General features: G+C 44.9%; 1 protein-coding gene across 1 annotated transcript in view; it reads left to right on the top strand.

The window, feature by feature from the left end:
* Positions 1–19,902, top strand: part of USH2A (usherin) — a 2,319,650-nt gene that overhangs the window by 1,331,075 nt on the left and 968,673 nt on the right. Inside the window, exons 35-36 of the mRNA XM_086925936.1 lie at positions 15,331–15,397; positions 18,436–18,648. Of these exons, the coding sequence (XP_086782062.1) occupies positions 15,331–15,397; positions 18,436–18,648 (280 nt within the window). The remainder of the gene's footprint in view (positions 1–15,330; positions 15,398–18,435; positions 18,649–19,902) is intronic.

The raw sequence follows: 19,902 nt of genomic DNA, 5'->3' as shown, positions 1-19,902 counted from the left end.
CCTTGGGTGCATTTGCAGTGTCACCTGGTTTCTGTGTTTAGCTGCCAAGGGGATAGTAAAGGTGAAAAGGTTTTTATGGTGGGTGCGTATCTGCGATCGTTCCTACAGAGGTATAATGAGGGATTATTCTAGCGTGTTAATTCAGGGTTAGTGTTTGTCCTTTCATATAGGAGATTTAGGCATGCTGAGGAATGCTGTGAGATAGTGAGACCTAGTTACTTGTTCAGAGCCTCAGTCAGAATCAAGTGATCCAAAAAGTATAATGTTTTGCGGAACGGGAAAAAATTAACTATTTTCCTAAAAGTGTAACACAATAATATAATATAACCACTTCGACGCTATTGACGGAACCGTTCCATCACGCCCCTCAGGTGGCTGTGCTCATGATGGAACTGTTCCGTCACGGCCCGCTCGCCACGCCTGCGCGGCGCTGATTTCGCACCTGCGCGGCGCGTTTCATTAAGCGGGCGGGGCCGTGACGGAACCGTTCCGTCACAAGCACAGCTCACCCGCGAGCCGTGACGGAACGGTTCTGTCACCCGCGCAGGTGAGCCGCGCGCCCCCCGCGACCGTTAGCGCTGCGGCGGAATAGCCGCCGCAGCGAAGGTGTTAAGACACATCATCACTTATAGACCTAGATTACACATTGGTGAGTCTCATCAGCCACCACCTGCAGTGGGGCAAAAAAAAATTGGTGATTTTAATTTGATGAATACATTTGAGACCTTCAGTAAAAGATCTATCTACACTGCTCTGTCAATGGTCTTGAACACTGTGCCTATTTATCAAAATAAATTAAATGTTTACAATGTGAAAATAATTAAATGTTTCACTTAAATCAAACTGTTCCCAAGTAGTTATTAGAGAGGTAGTTCCCAGAAATATTTTTCATTCTTACCCATGTACAACCTAACGAAAGTGTATATTCTATAACAAATATAACGAGTATGATTTACTAAGATTCATGAAAGTTGTACCCCTCTCAACAGACGATCGATTGACACTCTCGGTTCATTGGTCACTCTCCACAGTGATAGTATTTGTAATCTTTGTTGCAACAACTGCAACAACATGCAGGTGTCCTCCGCTGAAGATTTTGCAGTCTCAGTTATCCTCATTGGCATCAGACATGCACTTTGGGATACCAGTTAAACAGAATCTTCCGTGTTATAGGATGGCTCCGCTTCATGAACACCATAGACCATGGGGAGGGGCGAGAGTTTGTCAACAGGATTGCCTAATCCAGGCATGGGTTACTGAAAAAATGTACCTCTGGAGATTAACAGCCAGATTCATCATTGTCCCGTTTTGCGAGTCCTTAATAGCGATTATTAAGGAATCGCTATTAAGGACTTGCAAAACGGGATTCATGTAGGAATCGCAAAATAAATTGCGATTCCTACAGCTTCCTTATTTGTGATTAGCAAATTGCTAATCGCAAATAAGGAATAACTCCCCATTCATTCCTATGGGCCTAACGGCCAGATTCATCAAGCTTAATTGCGCTCGCAAAGGGCCAGATTCTGAGAATCTGGCCCTTTGCGAGTGCAATTTTTGCATTTGGGATTCATCATCCCAAATGCAAAATTCGCTATTAAAGAGGAATTGCATTTAAGTAATCTCTGTTTGAGATTCCTTAAATGCAATTCATTAACCATTTTTAAATTGCGAAATCGCAATTTTGGGCCGCTATTTAACGCGAGGTCAAACCTCGTGGTAAATAGCGAAAACTTAGAAAAATGCATTTAAATGCATTTTTCTAAGTTGCATGTTACACACACACATGTCCTTTGGGCATGTGTGTGCGCAACACCAATGTAGATTACATTTCAGGGGTGCTACAGGGTGTCCTTTGGACACCCCTGGCACCCTTGAAATTGCATGCTAATTTGCGATTATCAAATTGCTAATGGCAAATAAGGAATAACTCCCCATTCATTCCTATGGGCCTTTAGGCCCATAGGAATGAATGGGGAGTTATTCCTTATTTGCCGTTAGCAATTTGCGATTATCAAATTGCTAATGGCAAATAAGGAATGAATGGGGAGTTATTCCTTATTTGCCATTAGCAATTTGCTAATCGCAAATAAGGAAGCTGTAGGAATCACAATTTATTTTGTGATTCCTACATGAATCCTGTTTTGCAAGTCCTTAATAGCGATTCCTTAATAATCGCTATTAAGGACTCGCAAAACGGGACAATCATGAATCTGGCTGTAAAGGCCCATAGGAATGAATGGGGAGTTATTCCTTATTTGCGATTAGCAATTTGCTAATCGCAAATTAGGAAGCGATTTTTAAGGGTGCCCGGGGTGTCCAAATAAATTGCAATTCCTTATTTGCGATTAGCAAATTGCTAATCGCAAATAAGGAATAACTCCCCATTCATTCCTATGGGCATTTAGGCACAAAGGAATGAATGGGGAGTTATTCCTTATTTGCGATTAGCAATTTGCTAATCGCAAATAAGGAATTTGTAGGAATCGTTATTTATTTAGCGATTCCTACACTTCACTGGGAGAACCCAGACCCAGGGCACCGACAATCTTCACGGCTCTCCTCCGCCGCCGCTTCTGACACCGCGGCCGCAGAGTGGGGAGAGCGGAGAGCGCTGACCGGGGGCCTTCCTGAACTTCAATGCCCAGCATCCCTTGGAGGTACAGGAGACGCGAATCTTCGCGTCAGGATTCCACGCCCGGAGGTGCTTATTAGACAGCTGCTGTTGCGGTCGAGTGGGGGAAAGCACTTCACAGGGAGAACCCAGACCCAGGGCACCGACAATCTTCATGGCTCTCCTCCGCCGCCGCCGCTTCTGTCCCCGCGGCCGCAGAGCGGGGAGAACAGAGAGCGCTGACCGGGGGCATTCCTGAACTTCAATACCCAGCATCCCTTGGAGGTACAGGAGACGTGAATCTTCGCGTCAGGATTCCGCGCCCGGAGGCGCTTATTAGACGGCTGCTGTTGCGGCCGAGTGGGGGAAAGGACTTCACTGGGAGAACCCAGACCCAGGGCACCGACAATCTTCACAGCTCTCCTCCGCCGCCGCCGCTTCTGTCACCGCGGCTGCAGAGCGGGGAGAGCGGAGAGCGCTGACCGGGGGCATTCCTGAACTTCAATACCCAGCATCCCTTGGAGGTACAGGAGACGCGAATCTTCGCGTCAGGATTCCGCGCCCGGAGGCGCTTATTAGACGGCTGCTGTTGCGGCCGAGTGGGGGAAAGCACTTCACTGGGAGAACCCAGACCCAGGGCACCGACAATCTTCACGGCTCTCCTCCGCCGCCGCTGCTTCTGTCACCAAGGCCGAAGAGTGGGGAGAGCGGAGAGCGCTGCCTGGGGGCATTCCTGAACTTCAATACCCAGCATCCCTTGGAGGTACAGGAGATGCGAATCTTCGCGTCAGGATTCCGCGCCCGGAGGCGCTTATTAGACGGCTGCTGTTCCCGCCTCGCGGGACGCGCGCGGGCAACGCCGGGCTAAGCCCGGGCAAAGGGCGGGCCCTCTGAGGCCCTCAGAGGACCCGAGGAGGACGGGACGGGCCACCCCACTTGGCTGCACCAAAGTAGGAGGTACAGAGACGTTTATTCCTTCTTATCTTTACTGCTTTGAACTGCCTACTGCTGTTATCGGAGTTCTGTTTCCCAATTACTATGTCTGTCTGGGAGGAGCTGAATGCCCTGTGTGGCACAAACTATGTCCCGGATGTATCAACCCCTCCTATAGCGGGCAGAGACACTGACCAAATAATCTGCACTCCCCAGGATGTACCTTTACCCCCCGAAAAAATTATCTCTCAAACCAATATACTGTCCCGGGGCTTGACCGGTGAAAGGAATCATGATGAGGAAATAGATAATACCAATGAGAATCTATCAAATATTGATCAAATGTGCTGTTGCCCCTCATTATCCCCCTCCAACCCAAACTTACTAACGTCGGATAAGGCTGGGACTCGAACAAATGACTCTGTATCGCCCCTCCAATTGACCCTACTGTCTCAAATTGAGCAATTGTTAAACTCTGCATTATCACCTCTGATCGCAAAAATCACTGATTTGGGGGACAGGTTGACCATTATCGAAAAAACTGTAAAAAGGATCTATCCATTACCTGAAAATACTGCTATACCAACAGGTTCTACTCTCACTACCAACCACGAAAAGCCTAAGACCATTGTACCCAGGAAAGTTCAAACTTTTGATTCCCCTCTTACCACACCCATTCCAAGTGGCCGCAATGCTACTTTTAATCCCGCACATGTCCCTCACATAGTTCCTAGGATTTCTCAAGAAAGAAGGCATCAAATTAATTTACCCCCTGAAGCTGCCCTTTACGTCACCGTTCTGTCTGGGGTCCCTGCACTCAGTCAGGGCAAACATGAATCACACCAGGACCTGCTGAATAAAGCCATCTTTTGGCTCAAAAACAACAGACCGTTACCACCCGCTCTAGATGGCGCGATCCTGATCGTCAGGAGGGTGGGGTGGCTAGGCATGTTGCCCAAAGATATTCCGGGGGACTTGATATTAATTAAATTTAAACACAGGAACATTGTCCCCTATTTACGATCTACCCAGCCCAAAGTTGGAGATGGTCCCATCTGTATCTGGGACATCTATGACTTTTATCCTGGCCCCCGAGCACCGAATTATAATACCTGGTGAAAATGGGACTCTGTGCATCTTGGGCTACTATTTTGATTAGTTCTGATTAGTTGATTTGCTAAACTGTTTTTAGTTTGTTTTAAATAGTCGTTTTTTTTTTAACCTTGCAATGAATTGTTGAGTTATTTATGCATGTATGTATTTTTATTGTGTTGCTTTTATGGTTTTAAACTCAAAAACCGAATAAAGCTTATTTGAATTGAATTGAATTGAATTGAATTGAATCCCGTTTTGCAAGTCCTTAATAGCGATTCCTTAATAATCGCTATTAAGGACTCGCAAAACGGCACTATGATGAATCTAGCTGTATGATCCTCCACTAAATTGGAAGCATAATATCAGAATGTTGCCGCTTATATTCAAGATGTCTTCCAACCCCCAACAGTGTTTCACAGATTGCACGGTGAAACACTTCAGCAGACAGCAAAGGTTAGCCTCTAGTAACACTTAGCATCATGTGAGTCAAAAATATTGTGCTCTATCTGTTTGACTCATTAAGCATCAACTGGTGATAACCAGAGTTGAGTTCTACCTAAGGGAACCATTTAGCACCACTAAGGCCCACTACGATGTCATTACAGCATTCTGCAGGCTCATATCTGTGCAAATGTGAACTGCATCTAGTTGCCTAGGGTTGGTCACTTCCACCGTGAGTGACAACGTGGGCGAAGAACTGATTACTGTTAGCAAATACAAATGAGACCCAAGTCCTCAGCTACATCACAGCTTAGCAGAGTGTGAATAACACTTTCATTCTGAAAGATTTTGGCTAAATGAATTCTATCTCATGTGGCATGTTAGTTTCAAAGGTCCTTGCGACTCATGGTGGCCACCGACCCTGAGTACAGCACCCATATCTACAGATCACGCACGTAATCTGGGCTTCATCCTAGACTCCTCCCTCTCGATGACCAGACAAGTCAACGCCGTCTCATCTTCATGCTTCAACATCCTTTGCATGCTCAAAAAAATCTTCTGTTGGATCCCCACCGAAACAAGAAAGACAGTCACCCACGCACTGGTCACTAGCCGACTGGATTATGGAAATACACTCTACGCCGGAACCACAGCCAAACTACAGAAAAAACTCCAACGCATCCAAAACGCCTCAGCCAGACTCATATTGGACATCCCCCGTCAAGCTCACATTTCCGGTGACCTGAAAGACCTCCACTGGCTCCCCGTCAACAAGAGAATAACGTTCCGTCTCCTCACCCACGCACACAAGGCCTTCTACGACCTAGGTCCCGAATGCCTCAACACACGACTGTCCTTCTACACACCCACCCGCCAACTACGATCATCCAACCAAGCCCTCGCCGCAATTCCGCGCATCCATAGATCCACCATGGGAGGAAGATCCTTCTCCTACTTAGCGGCCAAGACCTGGAATTCTCTCCCCACTCACCTCCGCCTTACACAGAACCACGTCTCCTTCAGAAAGCAGCTAAAAACCTGGCTATTCGATAAGTAATGCACACACCCTCCCTCAAGCGCCTTGAGACCCTCTGGGTGAGTAGTGCGCTATACAAATTCCTGAACTTGAACTTGAACTTGAACTTGAACTTTAAATAAATTAAAAGACAAGAGGCGTTTGCCAAAACAGGATCAAGTTAGTCTGATTAAATGCAGCAGCCAGGAGAGTCTCGACAGAGTGCCTGTGTGGAAAATCTCACTTTGTGTAAATTTCAGCTGCCAATTTATACATCTTATGAGGTACAATTAAACCATACTGCTTTCTTCAAAAAACATCTGTCATAAATTCAGAACTTTGGGCATCTGATAAGGAGACAGATGGCACCTGACCACTGAGAGAGGTAGTGTGGGCCAATGTGTATGTGTCCAGATGTCTAGTGTGGGGAGCGTGTGATCAATACGTGTGGTGTGCATGTCGTGTTCTGATTGGCTTAGTGTTTCTACCTACATGTGGAATCTAGATTTGTGGTATTTTGTGGAACACGCACCTTTGGCCATACGTGTTTTATTGGGACCAATTTCCACATAACCCCGATTCGGGGTTGATGGTAAGGCCACATTGGTTGAATCTGACATGGCAGTCATTGATATCATTCTTATCGACATTCACAAGAGTACCAGACTAAATTCTCTAGCTGAGCATTGCATTGACAATTTGCTAGTATGTCAATGTTATCTGCGGGTCGGATGCACACGGGCTTAAAGAGTACTTTCTCCTGCAGGATTGCTTTTGTGGCATCCCCTCAAGACATATGCCAGCCTCCAACCTGCTGGTAAATCCCCTGGCACCCCAACCTACCAGTCCTCTGTTGGGATGCAGACCTTCTAACGGCATTCCCCGCGCCACCATGTCCCTTCCAGAGACATCATTCAGCAGGAAGATGTGTGTTTTGGTTGCCCATGAACAGTTGAAAATTAGAAAACATTGGTTGCTACAAAAAGCTAAAATGTTCCAATTTTAGACAACTACAGATGCACAGTATGACATTCTCCACTCCTAAATTGTGCTGAGTGTTTTATGATTCTGGCCCATGATACTAAATCTATTCTACAACCAAGTGAAGACTGTTAGTACATTATTTAGATTGCCAGCCAGGTCCAGACAGATGCTGGGTGCCCGCACCTCTTTAAATCAGAAGGTAGATTAGGAGCACATCTCAGCAGTGGTGCAATGTTTTTGGGAGGGAATTGGAATTTTTTAGTACAACCAGGTACTCCAAAGTGGCAACACAGTTTACTAATATTACATTTATTCTTTCCAAGTCTTTTGTCGTTTTAAATCTGGGAGCCAATTCTTTTCATACTTGAATAATTTATAGTCAGTGTGCTGCCTAATTACCTAAAGATCCTTTAAATACCGCACTTTCAGTCCCACAAATTGTGTGCAACATATTGTGCTGGAATGATTTTGCGATAAGAACACCAATTACTATTCCCTGATGTCCTTGAACTTGTCTGGTTTGACTAAACAGCAAACGACTATGCACGTAGCTGCTTTCCCAGAAAGCACAGACAATATATGTAAAGATGTATGCACTGAGAAACATGAGAAATACCCTGGCCTTTGACTCCCTGCTTAGCTAGAAACACTTCCTACACTTCCTTTCCCTACATGTCATATTATCATCAGCCTTTCTTATATCCCAAAAGAATACTAACTGCTGATCGATTGCCCTGACATGTCTGGCCATGGCCTACACGTGCCCTGGGTAGTTCATTTATTTGCCATGGTGGATTTGCTAGAGTGGAATTTAATCAATAGCTAATTCATTAATTCTGCTCCTGGAGTATGCTGGGACTGTGCAATATAAAACTGGCTGTCTGCCTTTTGCTTTGATTGAAATATGACAAACACTTCTGCTGATAGCTTTAGGAGGCTGTGGGTTGAATAATAATTTGATTATTTTGTTCTCAGCAAATGAAGAACTTGTAAAAAAACAGCTTTATGCAAACAAAAACGCTTCTTTTCGCGAGCTGCCAACAACCTAAGCCTATAATTTGAAGTATGCTTGGCAGGGCTGCGATTTCATGTTCATTCACTAACACTTAACTAAACTATACCTATCTGTGAATATGCTTTACTTTCCAGTATATTGTTTTTATATTAAGTGTATTATTATGTTGATAGATTATGGTTCTACCTTTGATGGAATAGAAACAATTTCTGAATTACAGGACATATTAACACTTTTTGTATATCTGCAGTTCAATAAGAGCTTTCAGTTCCTCAGAAAACAACAAATGTCCCAGGGTACATATTGATATTAAAATAGTGTTTTATTTATGTATGGTACGGATAGCATATACCAAAAATGTAGGGGCATATTATCAACAACTAGCGATATTTATCGCTAAATAAGCTTAGCGACATTTTTTAATAATCGCCGTGCATCCACGGATTTTATCGCAGAGATAATGTGCTAATAGCAACGTTTATCTCAAATGCGATAAAATTTGCGGTGATAGCGGCTTAATGCGTTTATATCGCTGGAAATCCAGCGATATTCAGGCATTAACGCCAATAGGTTCTTAACCTGAATATCCACCTCCCGTTGAATATACAGGTTAAGAACTGGTCTGAGCAGGCGTTCGTTTTCTGCGATATTCGCACCTAGCGTGAATTTTTTTATCGCTACGCATGCGTTGATAATAGGCGATAGCGATGTTAGCGACTGCTTTCAGTCGCTAACAGGTTGGGTACGCCCAATTCGCATGTCATTAGCGATAAATATCGCTGACATGCAAAGCGGGCCCCAAACTGCTCGCTATCGCCTCAAAGCTGTCGCTAACTGATGTTAGTGACAGCTTGCTAATTGGGCGATGAAATTATCGCCGCTTTGCGGCTGAAAACGGCCACAAAAGTGGAGATAATTTTATTTCGCCTGCCTTGGTAATATGCCCCGTACTTTTTAACACAAATTCCTGGAGGATCCGATGATCTGTGCCCACCTTTTTTGAAAAAGTGCTCCCAGGGTGGGCTAGGACCCAAGGGTCAGCAACATTTCTTTTTGGGTGAGGAGGCATGAATCCCCTTTCCCGCAAGGCAAGGCAAGGCAAGGCAAGGCAAGGCAAAAAGTGGCCCTGGGGCCCCAATCCCCCAGGACAAACCTTTTTTTAGGACAGGGGACTCGTTACAGCTACAGCCCAAACGCCTGAATATATTTTCATCAAATTTGGCAGAAAGCTAGATCCTGGTCTAGAAAGTGTGCTTTTGTGATCTGATGTAAATCTCTTCTGTAGTTTTTAAGCAATTTATGCAAAACAACTTTGAATGTATCATGCAGTGAAGGATCCATGGACCCGACAGATCTCATACTGAGGTGTGATTGGCTGCCACCTTATTAACAATGATGTGGCGGCAGCCATCTTAGGACTTAAGACTCATTCCAGAGTCCTACAAAAAAAGATTTAAAAAAAAAAAGACATTGATAGATTGATAGATAGCGATACCTTGACCCCTTAGGCCTGGTGGGGGCCTAGGGGAACCCCATCTGGGCCCAAAACCATTTGTTTTAAAAATGTTGCCACAAATTCATGAAAGATGCACTAATCTGCAGAAAAATTTAAAACTAAAATACCCCCCTCGTAGTGGGCAATGGTATTGGCGTGGTACAATGCTTTATTTAGGAGATGGCCCTAGGAGAGCGATCCCAAAGGATCCACCCTTTAACCACCAGTGATGGTTGGGGTGGCCCCTTAGGTAAAGGCTTATGCTCTCCACAGCTAGAAAGCCCACTAGATTCCAGGGATAGCATTTTGTTCTTAAATATAAGGGGTGACCATGCCCCCACCCCAATTAGATGGGGCATCAGTCTTTCTGCTCCCCTGGGGGCGGATACGGTAATTACCCCCAATCTTCCCCCTGGGGGCAGAAAGCCCACTAGATGCCAGCAAAAGCTTTTTTTAAATGAAATATAGGCATGATGGCTGCCTGCCATGGCAAGCGCCAGGACGCCCCTTAGCTGGGCAGCTGCGCGCTGTATAAATAATGTTAACATAACATAACACACCAACACAATGGGGTATCATTATTTCTGCCCCCTGAGGGATAGCTGTGGTAATTACCCTGATTAAAAGTCCAGTAAACACCAGGAAAAGCGTTTTTAAAAAAAATAAGAGTGTGGTTGCTCTCCATTGGCATGGCCATGCCCCCTCCCCAGCTAAAAGAGATATCAGTCTTTCTGCCCCATGGGGGGTGGATGGCGGTTAGTACCCCAAGCATGCTCTCCGGGGGGGCAGTAATCCCACTAGGCATCAGGGAAAGCTTTTCTTAAACCAACATAGGGGTGGGGCTGCCCATCATAGGCATGGCAATGCCCCAACACCAGAACAGATAAGACAGTCTTTCTACCCCCTGGAGGGTGGATGAGGGTGATTAATCCAATCTGCACCCAAGGAAATAGGAGGGGGGCAGAACGCCCATCAGACATCAGGGATTTTTTTCAAAAAGAATTATAGGGGTAGGGTCTGCCCACCATATGCATGGCCATTCCTCCAAACCAGATCAGAAGGTCTTTCTGCCCCCTCCAGGGGCTGATGGGGTGATTATACTGGCCTTTAAAAATACTGTACCACTTTTTTGGTTGTGCCAAGTGCCTGCGACATGAATAGACCAAACCAACATCAATGGGAGTCGCCTCACAAGGTCTTCCATTGACCTTGATCTGATCCATTCCTGTCGCAGGCACTAGGCCCAGCCAAACAAGTGATGCAGAGTTTTTATCTGCACAAGTGGGGCAGCGCTGGATGGTATGAATTGTGTAGGTTTCAGCAGATTCTGGAAGTTTCCATTACAAAAGATTTAAGGAAAATATACGATTTCATGTAAAGTTTGAGATTTGCAGGGCACCGTGGGTAAGAAACTCTCATCGGATCCATGCAAGACATACCACCCTGGGAATCCCCAGTTGTCTAGTTTTAAAAAATGTATGTGGTTTGTAGGTTTTCATGGGTGGTGCCACAACACGACCCCCAATACCACAGCTACCCCGATTGCTTATCCATTAATACAGCGCTGTAGGGCCTTTTGTGAATATTCTTGTGGGCCATCCACACAAGTGGGGTACTGTTCTTATCGAAAGTCATGTGGAAACTCAGGCTAGTAGGAAATTTGTGGCTCCCCGCAGATTCCAGAACTTTCTGTTACCGAAATGTGAAGAAAATGTTTGCTGTTTACCAAAGTTTGACATTTGCAAGGGCTTCGGAGGGAAATGATCTAGCGACACCAGTCATGCACCACTGGACTCCCCTAGTTGTTTAATTTTCAAAAAGGTGCAATTTTCCTAGGTTTCCCCTTGTGCCGGCTTAGCTAGGGCCCAAAATCCACAGCTAACGTCTTTACAAAAAAAGAGTCAGTTTTTAGTGGAGAAATGGGATGGAGCCATGTTGTGTTTTTGGCCTGCTTCCTGTCGCTAGGCCTACCCACACAGGCGAGCTACCATTTTTTTGGTGAGTCTTGAGGAGATGCTAAGCGAAAGAAAGATCATGACTCCTCACAGATTCCAGAACTTTCCATCAGAGAAAGGTGAGGATAATATGTTTTTTGTTGTGGTTTGACGTTTTGAAGGGATTCAGGGTAAGAAAAAAACTGGTGAAAGCCATTCAAGTCCCCTCACCCTTGATTCCGCCAGGTATCTAGTTTAAAAAAATGTGCACATGTGCTAGGTTTCCCTAGGTGCTGGCTGAGCTAGGGCCCAAAATCCGCAGCTAGAACCTTTACAACCAACGTTCCGTTTTGAGTGGAAAAATGTGATGCATCCAGGTTGTGTTTTGGGCCATTTCCTGTTGTTGGCACTAGACTCACCCACACAAGTGAGGTACGATTTCTATCAGGTGACTTAGGGAAATGCTGGGTTAAAGAAAATTTGTGGCTTCCAGGAGATTCCTGAACTTTCCATCACAGAAATGTGAGGAACATTTTTTTGTTGTTGTTTTCAAGGTTAGAGGTTTGCAAGGAATTTTGGTAAAAATAAAACTTGGTAAAAGCCATGTAGACCTCCCCACCATGGATTTCCCCAGGTGTCTAGTTTTAAGAAATGTGCAAGTGTTCTAGGTTTCCTTTGGTGCCGGCTGACCTAGGGCTTAAAATTCACAGCTACCAACTTTGCAAAAAAGGATCAGTTTTGATTGGAAAAATGGGATATATCCAAGTTGCATTTTGGGGTGTTTTCTGTTGCGGGGACTAGACATAGCCACACGATTGAGGCACAAATTATATCGGGAGACTTGGGGGAATGGTGGATGGAAGGAAGTTTGTGGCTTCCTGCAGATTCCAGAACTTTCCATCACAGAAATGTGAAGAAACTCTGTTGTTTTTAGTCAAAGCTGGAAGTTTGCAACGGATTCTGGGTACAAAAATCTGGTGAGAGCCATGCAAGTCACCCCAACCAGGATTCCCTCAGGTGTTTAGTTTTCAAAAATGTGTAGGTTTGCAAGGTTTCCTCAGGTACCAGCTGAGCTAGGGCCCAAAATCCACAGCCGCCTACTTTGCAAAAAAAAGGTTCTGTTTTGAGTGTAAAATTTGATTTCCCCATGTTGCATTTTGGGATCTTTCGTGTCACGGGAACTAGGCCTAGCTACTCAAGTAAGGTACCATTTTTATCAGAAGACATGTGGCAGCATAGAATAGTAGCACATTTGTTATTACCAATTAGTTTTTGCCGCATTTGTCAGATAGAAGACATTTAGGAAAATACCCTCTAAATCATATCCAAGTACGGATACTCACCAATTCAGAGATGTACAAATAGCAACCACACGTCAACTCCATAACTTGTGCCTATATCAGAAATACATAGGTTTTCTTGATACCCATTTTTCACTCCACATATTTCACCATATGAATTGGTCTATACTCGGTACACAATGGAAAACTATTCAACGGTACATCTCAGTTGTTGACTGTGGGTACCTTGGGTTCCTGGAAAACCTACAAACCCCATATATCTGCGCAACTAGAAGGATGTAGCAAATCTAATGGTACATTTCTTTTGTAAATCGGGTATTGTGACAAAATGTTACAGGTGAAAACGTCACAAAGGCTGTTTTCTCCAACTCACTTTCAAAATTTCTTTGTTTCAACAGTTAGTGACACAACTGTTATGCATTTTACCTGTCGCAAATGGCCCAGCCGTTAAAATGCTTTTTGGTATGTATGAATTCGAATTTGCAATTTGGTAATCGCAGTTTGGAATTGCGAATACATACTGATTTGGTATTATGAATGGTTGTGTTTAGAGCTTCCCTTCCTACTACTGAATCGCAGTGTGTGAATGTTCGTAAAGAACTTTTCATTTTTCTTTTTTGAATGCAACCCGTTATCCTTTAAGGAAAACGGGCTGCATTAAAAAGAAATTGCTTTATTTAAAAGCCACCATCCCTGTGATTTTAGCGATTTCTAATGGGTCGCAAATTGTGACCTGCCTCATTAATATTACTGAGGTAGGTCGATCTGCGACTCATTAGGAAACGCTAAAAGAAACTCATAGAGTTTCATACATTTAAATAGCAATTACCTAATTACGTTTCGCAGATAATCGCAATTAGGTAATCGCAATTTGAAATAATGATACATGAGTCCCTTAGTTTCTTTAGGAAAACCTTGAGGAATCTACACATATCCTCCCTTGCTGAATTTGGAATTTTGTCTACATTTCAGAAATCTATAACTTTCCTAGATCACCCATAGGTTTCACACTGGTTTCCACCACAAACTGAACATAGGTTGAGAGCACAAAAAATAGAAGAAACAGGCTACTTCTTTATTCGGCTCTACTTGCTCCTGAAAGCTGGGACGATGGTGACTTTAGCACAGCAATTGTGAGGGTGGGGAGCACATCTTTCTTCCATTTGCTTGTCCAAACTTTATTCCCTTAATCAAGGAATGTGTGCAAACTGGTAAATAGAACCTTGCCCAAATGGAACCAGGTTGATGTCAACAGTGAGTAATAGGATTCAGAAAAGGGGGTGGTGATGAACAGAGTGTCTGAATTAAGCAGACCACTCTTACCCAGTCTAAAGATCAGGGCTTGATCCATCACCGTTTTTTAGCTCACTGCACCATCCCAGCTCAGAACCTGGCTACATGCAAATTAGTCTGACCCTGGCCCAGTGCATCATGGGAACAGGGCAGACCAAACTACCAAGCCAATTCTTATACTGGGAAGGAAACAAGCTTCCGGGGACCGGTTTCTGGCATTTCAGCCGTCTTCGGCCCGGCTTGCTTGAATCCTGATGGTGCAATGAGCAAGGGACTCACATCTGAGTATACCCTTCCACGCTTATGGTGGACAAAAACGATTCAGAAAAGGGGGTGGTGATGAACAGAGTGTTTGAATTAAGCAGACCACTCTTACCCAGTCCAAAGATCAGGGCTTGATCCATCACCGTTTTTTAGCTCACTGCACCATCCCAGCTCAGAACCTGGCTACATGCAAATTAGTCTGACCCTGGCCCAGTGCATCATGGGAACAGGGCAGACCAAACTACCAAGCCAATTCTTATACTGGGAAGGAAACAAGCTTCCGGGGACCAGTTTCTGGCATTTCAGCCGTCTTCGGCCCGGCTTGCTTGAATCCTGATGGTGCAATGAGCAAGGGACTCACATCTGAGTATACCCTTCCACGCTTATGGTGGACAAAAACGATTCAGAAAAGGGGGTAATAGGGCATCCTTTTTGCCCCTCACTTGCACAGCTAGACTTTAGTGCAGCAAACACACATTTTTGGGGAAAAAAAGAAACACTTTTATCTGGAGCACTTTTTTCCTATTCTACCCACAAGCTTAAAATATAGGCTATATTTTCCCTATTTTCCAGGTCCCTTCCAGGGAATACACAAACCAAGAATACCTTTCAAATTCCCAACATATTGGAAAAAAGGAAGCAATTTTACTGAAAATACCTTATGTGGAATAAACGTTATGGAGCCCTAAGCACAAACTACCCCTAATTGCCAAAAAGGGCCTCAGTACTGGGAGGGCATGCCCAGCAGTCAAGGGGTTAATTGGACCCACTGTATGGCTACCTGTTACTTTCAAACCTTTCAGTCTTTGACTGTCCTCTGAAATTAAGTAGTGAAATCAAAGTGTGATAAGGTATCTCTTTTTGTATGGTCACCTTCTCCATTTTTTGTAAACTGATGCTGCTGTTTTTTTTAACTCTGTACACTGGGGTATTGATGTTTAATCCCCAGTCTACGTGCTCTGATCCCTAAAAATGATAACATTGGCTACACCCCAAATGGCATATTTAACTTTCTGGTAAGATCATATAATATATATAAGAAAGTGCATCAGTGGCATTGAAAGATAATGTCACCTGTTGATTGCTGTACTTGTTGTGTCATTCATTAGGCTGGCTAGAAACCATGGCCTACACGTTTAGTTTGACTCCTATAGCATTTAAACCTGTAGACAGACGTCTAAAAATAAACCTTTTAACAGAGGTGAAACCTTGATTTAAATATTCAGTAAGTTTACTCGTAAGTAAGCCTTGTAGCCTACAGATACAATGCCTGTTTTTGAAAAGTGGGACATGTAAGAAATTAATGTTTACATGTTTGTACAGTAACTAGCCCCAATAGCTGTTTTCATTCTTAGGGTTGTAGCTAGGTCTATGTAGGAAAAGCTACAAAATGCTAATGTGCTTAAACCGTATATTAATTTTCAAGTGATCCATAGGGATGGTTTAACCACTGTTTTATATATTTATTAAAAATCCAATTCAGAGGTAAATGTGGGTGTTTGATAAATATACAGTAAAATCAACTTTTACAAAGTTATACTTCCTGTTCCTGATGTCCTACACTGTAGTTAGCACTGGTATGCCTGGAGCTGGCATCTCATTGCTGCTTTGATGAGGTGTGAAAAACGAGGCTAGGAGTGAGTTAAAAACATGCAGGGGTTGGGAGTCCCCTTCAAAGAAAATGTAAAATTAAGTTTATATATGCTTACTACAAATACTTACCATACGTGGTAAAGTATCTGCATGGAACAGCATGTATGGTAATTCACTGCATTGTAAAGTCATACATTCTGACAGGATGGCTTAGGGGAAGACTGCGACCCAGTTCAACCCAAACAGGGTAGTTTAGGAATGTCCAGGAACTTCACTAACTTAAAAGGGACTGGGGAGACCTGCACTGTTATGGTTTAGGCCTGGAGAAGAGGTGACTTTTGATCCCTGGCTCAATCTCAGTGAAGAAGGCAGCTACCTTGGAACCAGTTTGCAGTAGGTCAGGGGAAGGGGACTGCTAATTACTCAGACACACACCTGAGTCTACTACAAGAATTTTATTGAGAATGATGCACTGTGTGCTAGTTAGCAGTGAGTCAAAGAGGAGGTGCCCAAAAATGGGAAGGTTTGCCCTTACAACCTTTTTGCCCATTGGTCAGTGAATATCCAGCAGTCACCCCTACCCCATGAAAGAGTATCACCGCCTCACCAGTCCCCTCAGAAGCCTTTCTAGACCTATGGCAGAACAAAAGAAGAGTGGACCTGCTGTCTGTAAATGTGTGCATCCTGAAGGACTGGCCTGCTCTCACTTGAATCAAAGACTACAAAGTGAATTCCAAGGGTAGTGTGTAAATGGCTTGATGCTGTGTGAGAGCTCCTGTCATGCTCTGGGGCTGAATTCTCTTCCAGGTGAGGGCACCACTGGATGGTCGTTCTGCAGGAAGATCGTGATCCGTGCCCTGGCTGGCTTTTAACCGCTCCCTGGTGTGGGAAGCTCAGGAAGCTTGCGAAGGCGGTTGGGGAGAGCTGTATGGCATCTGGATGTCAAGGATGCTGAGATCTGCTGCCCGATGCCTGAACTGAGCTAGTCAAGAAGGCTTTTTTCATTTCTGCAGTTGACCTATGCATTGAACTGCATAACCGGTATTCAAGTCTCCAGACTCCAAACCCAAGACTTCAATCCGGTCAGTGCTTCCTTTTTCTTTCCCCCTCTCAGATGGGCCACTTGGTGGAAGAGATCCTTGGGCTAGAGGATCATGGCTTGCTTTGTAGTGCTTGCGGAGGGGCTCATCTGTAAAAACTAAGCAGGAGCATTGGAGTAGGCTAGCACACTCGGGCGCTTGGGCACTTCCAGGATTCAACAGTCAAGAAAGGGCTCCCTGTGGAGGCACTCTAGGTGTCTTCTCGGGTGGAGCAGTAACTTGTAGATATTGTGGAAGTGGTCTGTGTAGCACATATGCAGCTTGCAGGCTTTGCCAGCGAAATCCCTACACCATAAAGCTTCAATTAAATGTAATTTGCGGATACGCTGGGCACATCAATAAAAACCTGCGGAGGCAAAAAGAGATCTATCGCCTGCAATATTTGGGGTTCACTTGCTCCCGTTACAGGAGGGGACGATCCCCCTCCTACAGCGATGCATCAATTTTCCTTCTCAGAGGTACCAATTCCGCTTCCCTGCTTCTGAACTCTTCCAGTGAATCAATCACAAGTTTGTTTGTTTGTGTTTGTATTTATATAGCGCCTTCTACCCAGAGGTCTCGTAGCGCTGTATTCATACCGCTGTGGAACCCTTCCTGGCTTTCCTGTGAGATGTCCTCTCCTGGGCACCACCAAGGTGAAGCCAGGCATCCAAGCGCTGCTGGGGCGGTTGTGGAGATTAAGCAAGCTTTTGCCCAGAGTCACAGAGTGGGACCCATGATTAGACTAGGCACTGAGGCAAGAATTATCAGGTCCGGGTAGATTGAGTCCAATAGCCGCTGAGGCGGGAATTGAATGCTGGTCCCGGGCCAGACCTCTGCATCGGGGTCTGCCGCTCTAACCATTGAGCCATGCGTCTCCACAAGTCCCGATGGCAGGAAAGCCTGCCAGGCAGCTAAAGATCTACAACCAACAAGTCTGCTCATCGATATGGCAGACGTGCTTAATATTAAGCAGGATAAAGTGGCGAATGCAGGGACTATTGTGAATGCTGTGTGTGGTCAAAACTTCATACCCCTTGTTCTTCCCGGCTGGGCCTAAAGCAATCCTGAAAGAGCAAAGCAATTTATCCCAAGGAGGAATGCAGGACAAAGATAAGCATGTCATTGCAGAGCTCACACCCTCATCTAACGAAAGCCCTAAGCAAGTGGACGCAATTCCAAATCACTCTACAAGCTCCCAAGATGAGACATCATCGTTACAGTCGCTGCCACAGACAGCATCTCTGGAAAAAACGTTGAATCTAATTCTGACTGAATTATGTGAGATGAAAATGTCCCAGGAAGACACTTGCGGAAAAACTAGTGAACAGTTGAGCCAAATTAATGATAGTCTTCTGAAACTTACCTCCCATATGACACAGGTGGAGCAGAGGGTTGCCACTTTGGAGGATTCAAACAAGGATCAAGCAGAAGTTAATATGCAAGTCCAAATGGATTTAGAGGAGCTGCAGCTCAAGCTGGACGATCCTGGGAACAGATCCAGGTGGGCAAAGCTAAGATTTGTTGGAATTCTGGAAGATGGCAAAGCGGGCCAACCTGTCCCTACGCTAGTTTCAGATCTGATATTTAAGCATGTTCGACACATAAAGAAACAGAAGGGTTAAACTTAACTATCACACGTGCCCATCGGATCCCTGCTATTCGTCCTGCTAATGCCAAATATCCTAGAATGGTTTTAGCATATTTTGGGGATTTAAAATCAAAGAACAAAATTCATCCGGTGCAATAAGGCAGAAATCATTTACTACATGTGAATATTTTCTGTTTCGTATATTTTCGGATATCTATGGTAGTGGCACATCGCAGTAAATAGTTTATTGCTCTTTTTGAAGATTTCAAGCGCCATGGAGCCCCTGCTGGTACTGTGCAGCAATCAAAATGTAAGGTTTTTCTAGCAGGGGCGTGTACTTACTTTTCACTCTGTCGACTTGGACAGATTTTATTTTGCAATATATTAAACAAAATTTGGTAGCAACTGGGCCAATAAACAGCGGCCACCAGTGGCGGTTCCACCACATGGGCGTTGGGGCGTTGCCCCACTGCTTTCTCGCAGTGCGAGAAGCAGAAACGTAAAATACCATTTTACGTTTCTGCTTCTCGCACTGCGAGAAAGCAGAAGGGTATGCCTGAATGCCAGGTTGTGGGCGGGCAGGTGGGCGATTCAGGGAGGAGTGGCTAGCCCAATGTTATGGGTGCTGACTCTTTGGCCGGCCCCAGGGCCGGCCAAACCAGTCATACACTCTCCACTTTCTTCATGTAGGCTGCAGCGCAACCTGCATGAAAAAAACGGCCTCCCCTAAGACGCCTGTAGGGACGCTGGCCTATCCAATCACAACGCTGCCATTGCAGCGTTGTGATTGGCTTAGGAGAAGGAGGAAGGCTACCTGTTACTGTTTGCTGTTTTCAGAGAGCGGGAGGCACAACACAGGAGTCCGGCCCGGAGGCAAGGTAAGTTATTCTTTGTTTTAATTTATTTTTAAACCACTCCCCCCCCGCGACCCCCTCCTGTCATGCTGACCGTGACAGTCGCAGGCACATGCTAGTCCCCGCTCAGGTCAGTGCAGTGCTAATTTCAGGTAATGGGAGCCGGCCATGGGGCCAGGGCCTGACGGAGGGGGCATGAGTAACTTCTTCAGATAATCCATAGTTTCCTAATCAGAGCAGAACCATTTCTGGAACACGCGAATGATTCTCGTGTTCCAGAGATGGTTCTGCTCTGATTAGGAAACTATGGATTATCTGAAGCAGTTACTCATACCCCCTCCATCAGGCCCCGGTGCACGCACGAGCATTGTGGTGAATTCCCTTCCCTCAGCTGTGTAACTAAA

Source organism: Lissotriton vulgaris, chromosome 6 (genome assembly GCF_964263255.1).
Source record: "Lissotriton vulgaris chromosome 6, aLisVul1.2, whole genome shotgun sequence".
NCBI classification, from domain to species: Eukaryota; Metazoa; Chordata; class Amphibia; order Caudata; family Salamandridae; genus Lissotriton; species Lissotriton vulgaris.
Note: the sequence above shows the minus strand (reverse complement) of the source record. Positions and strands in the feature narration are given on the sequence as shown.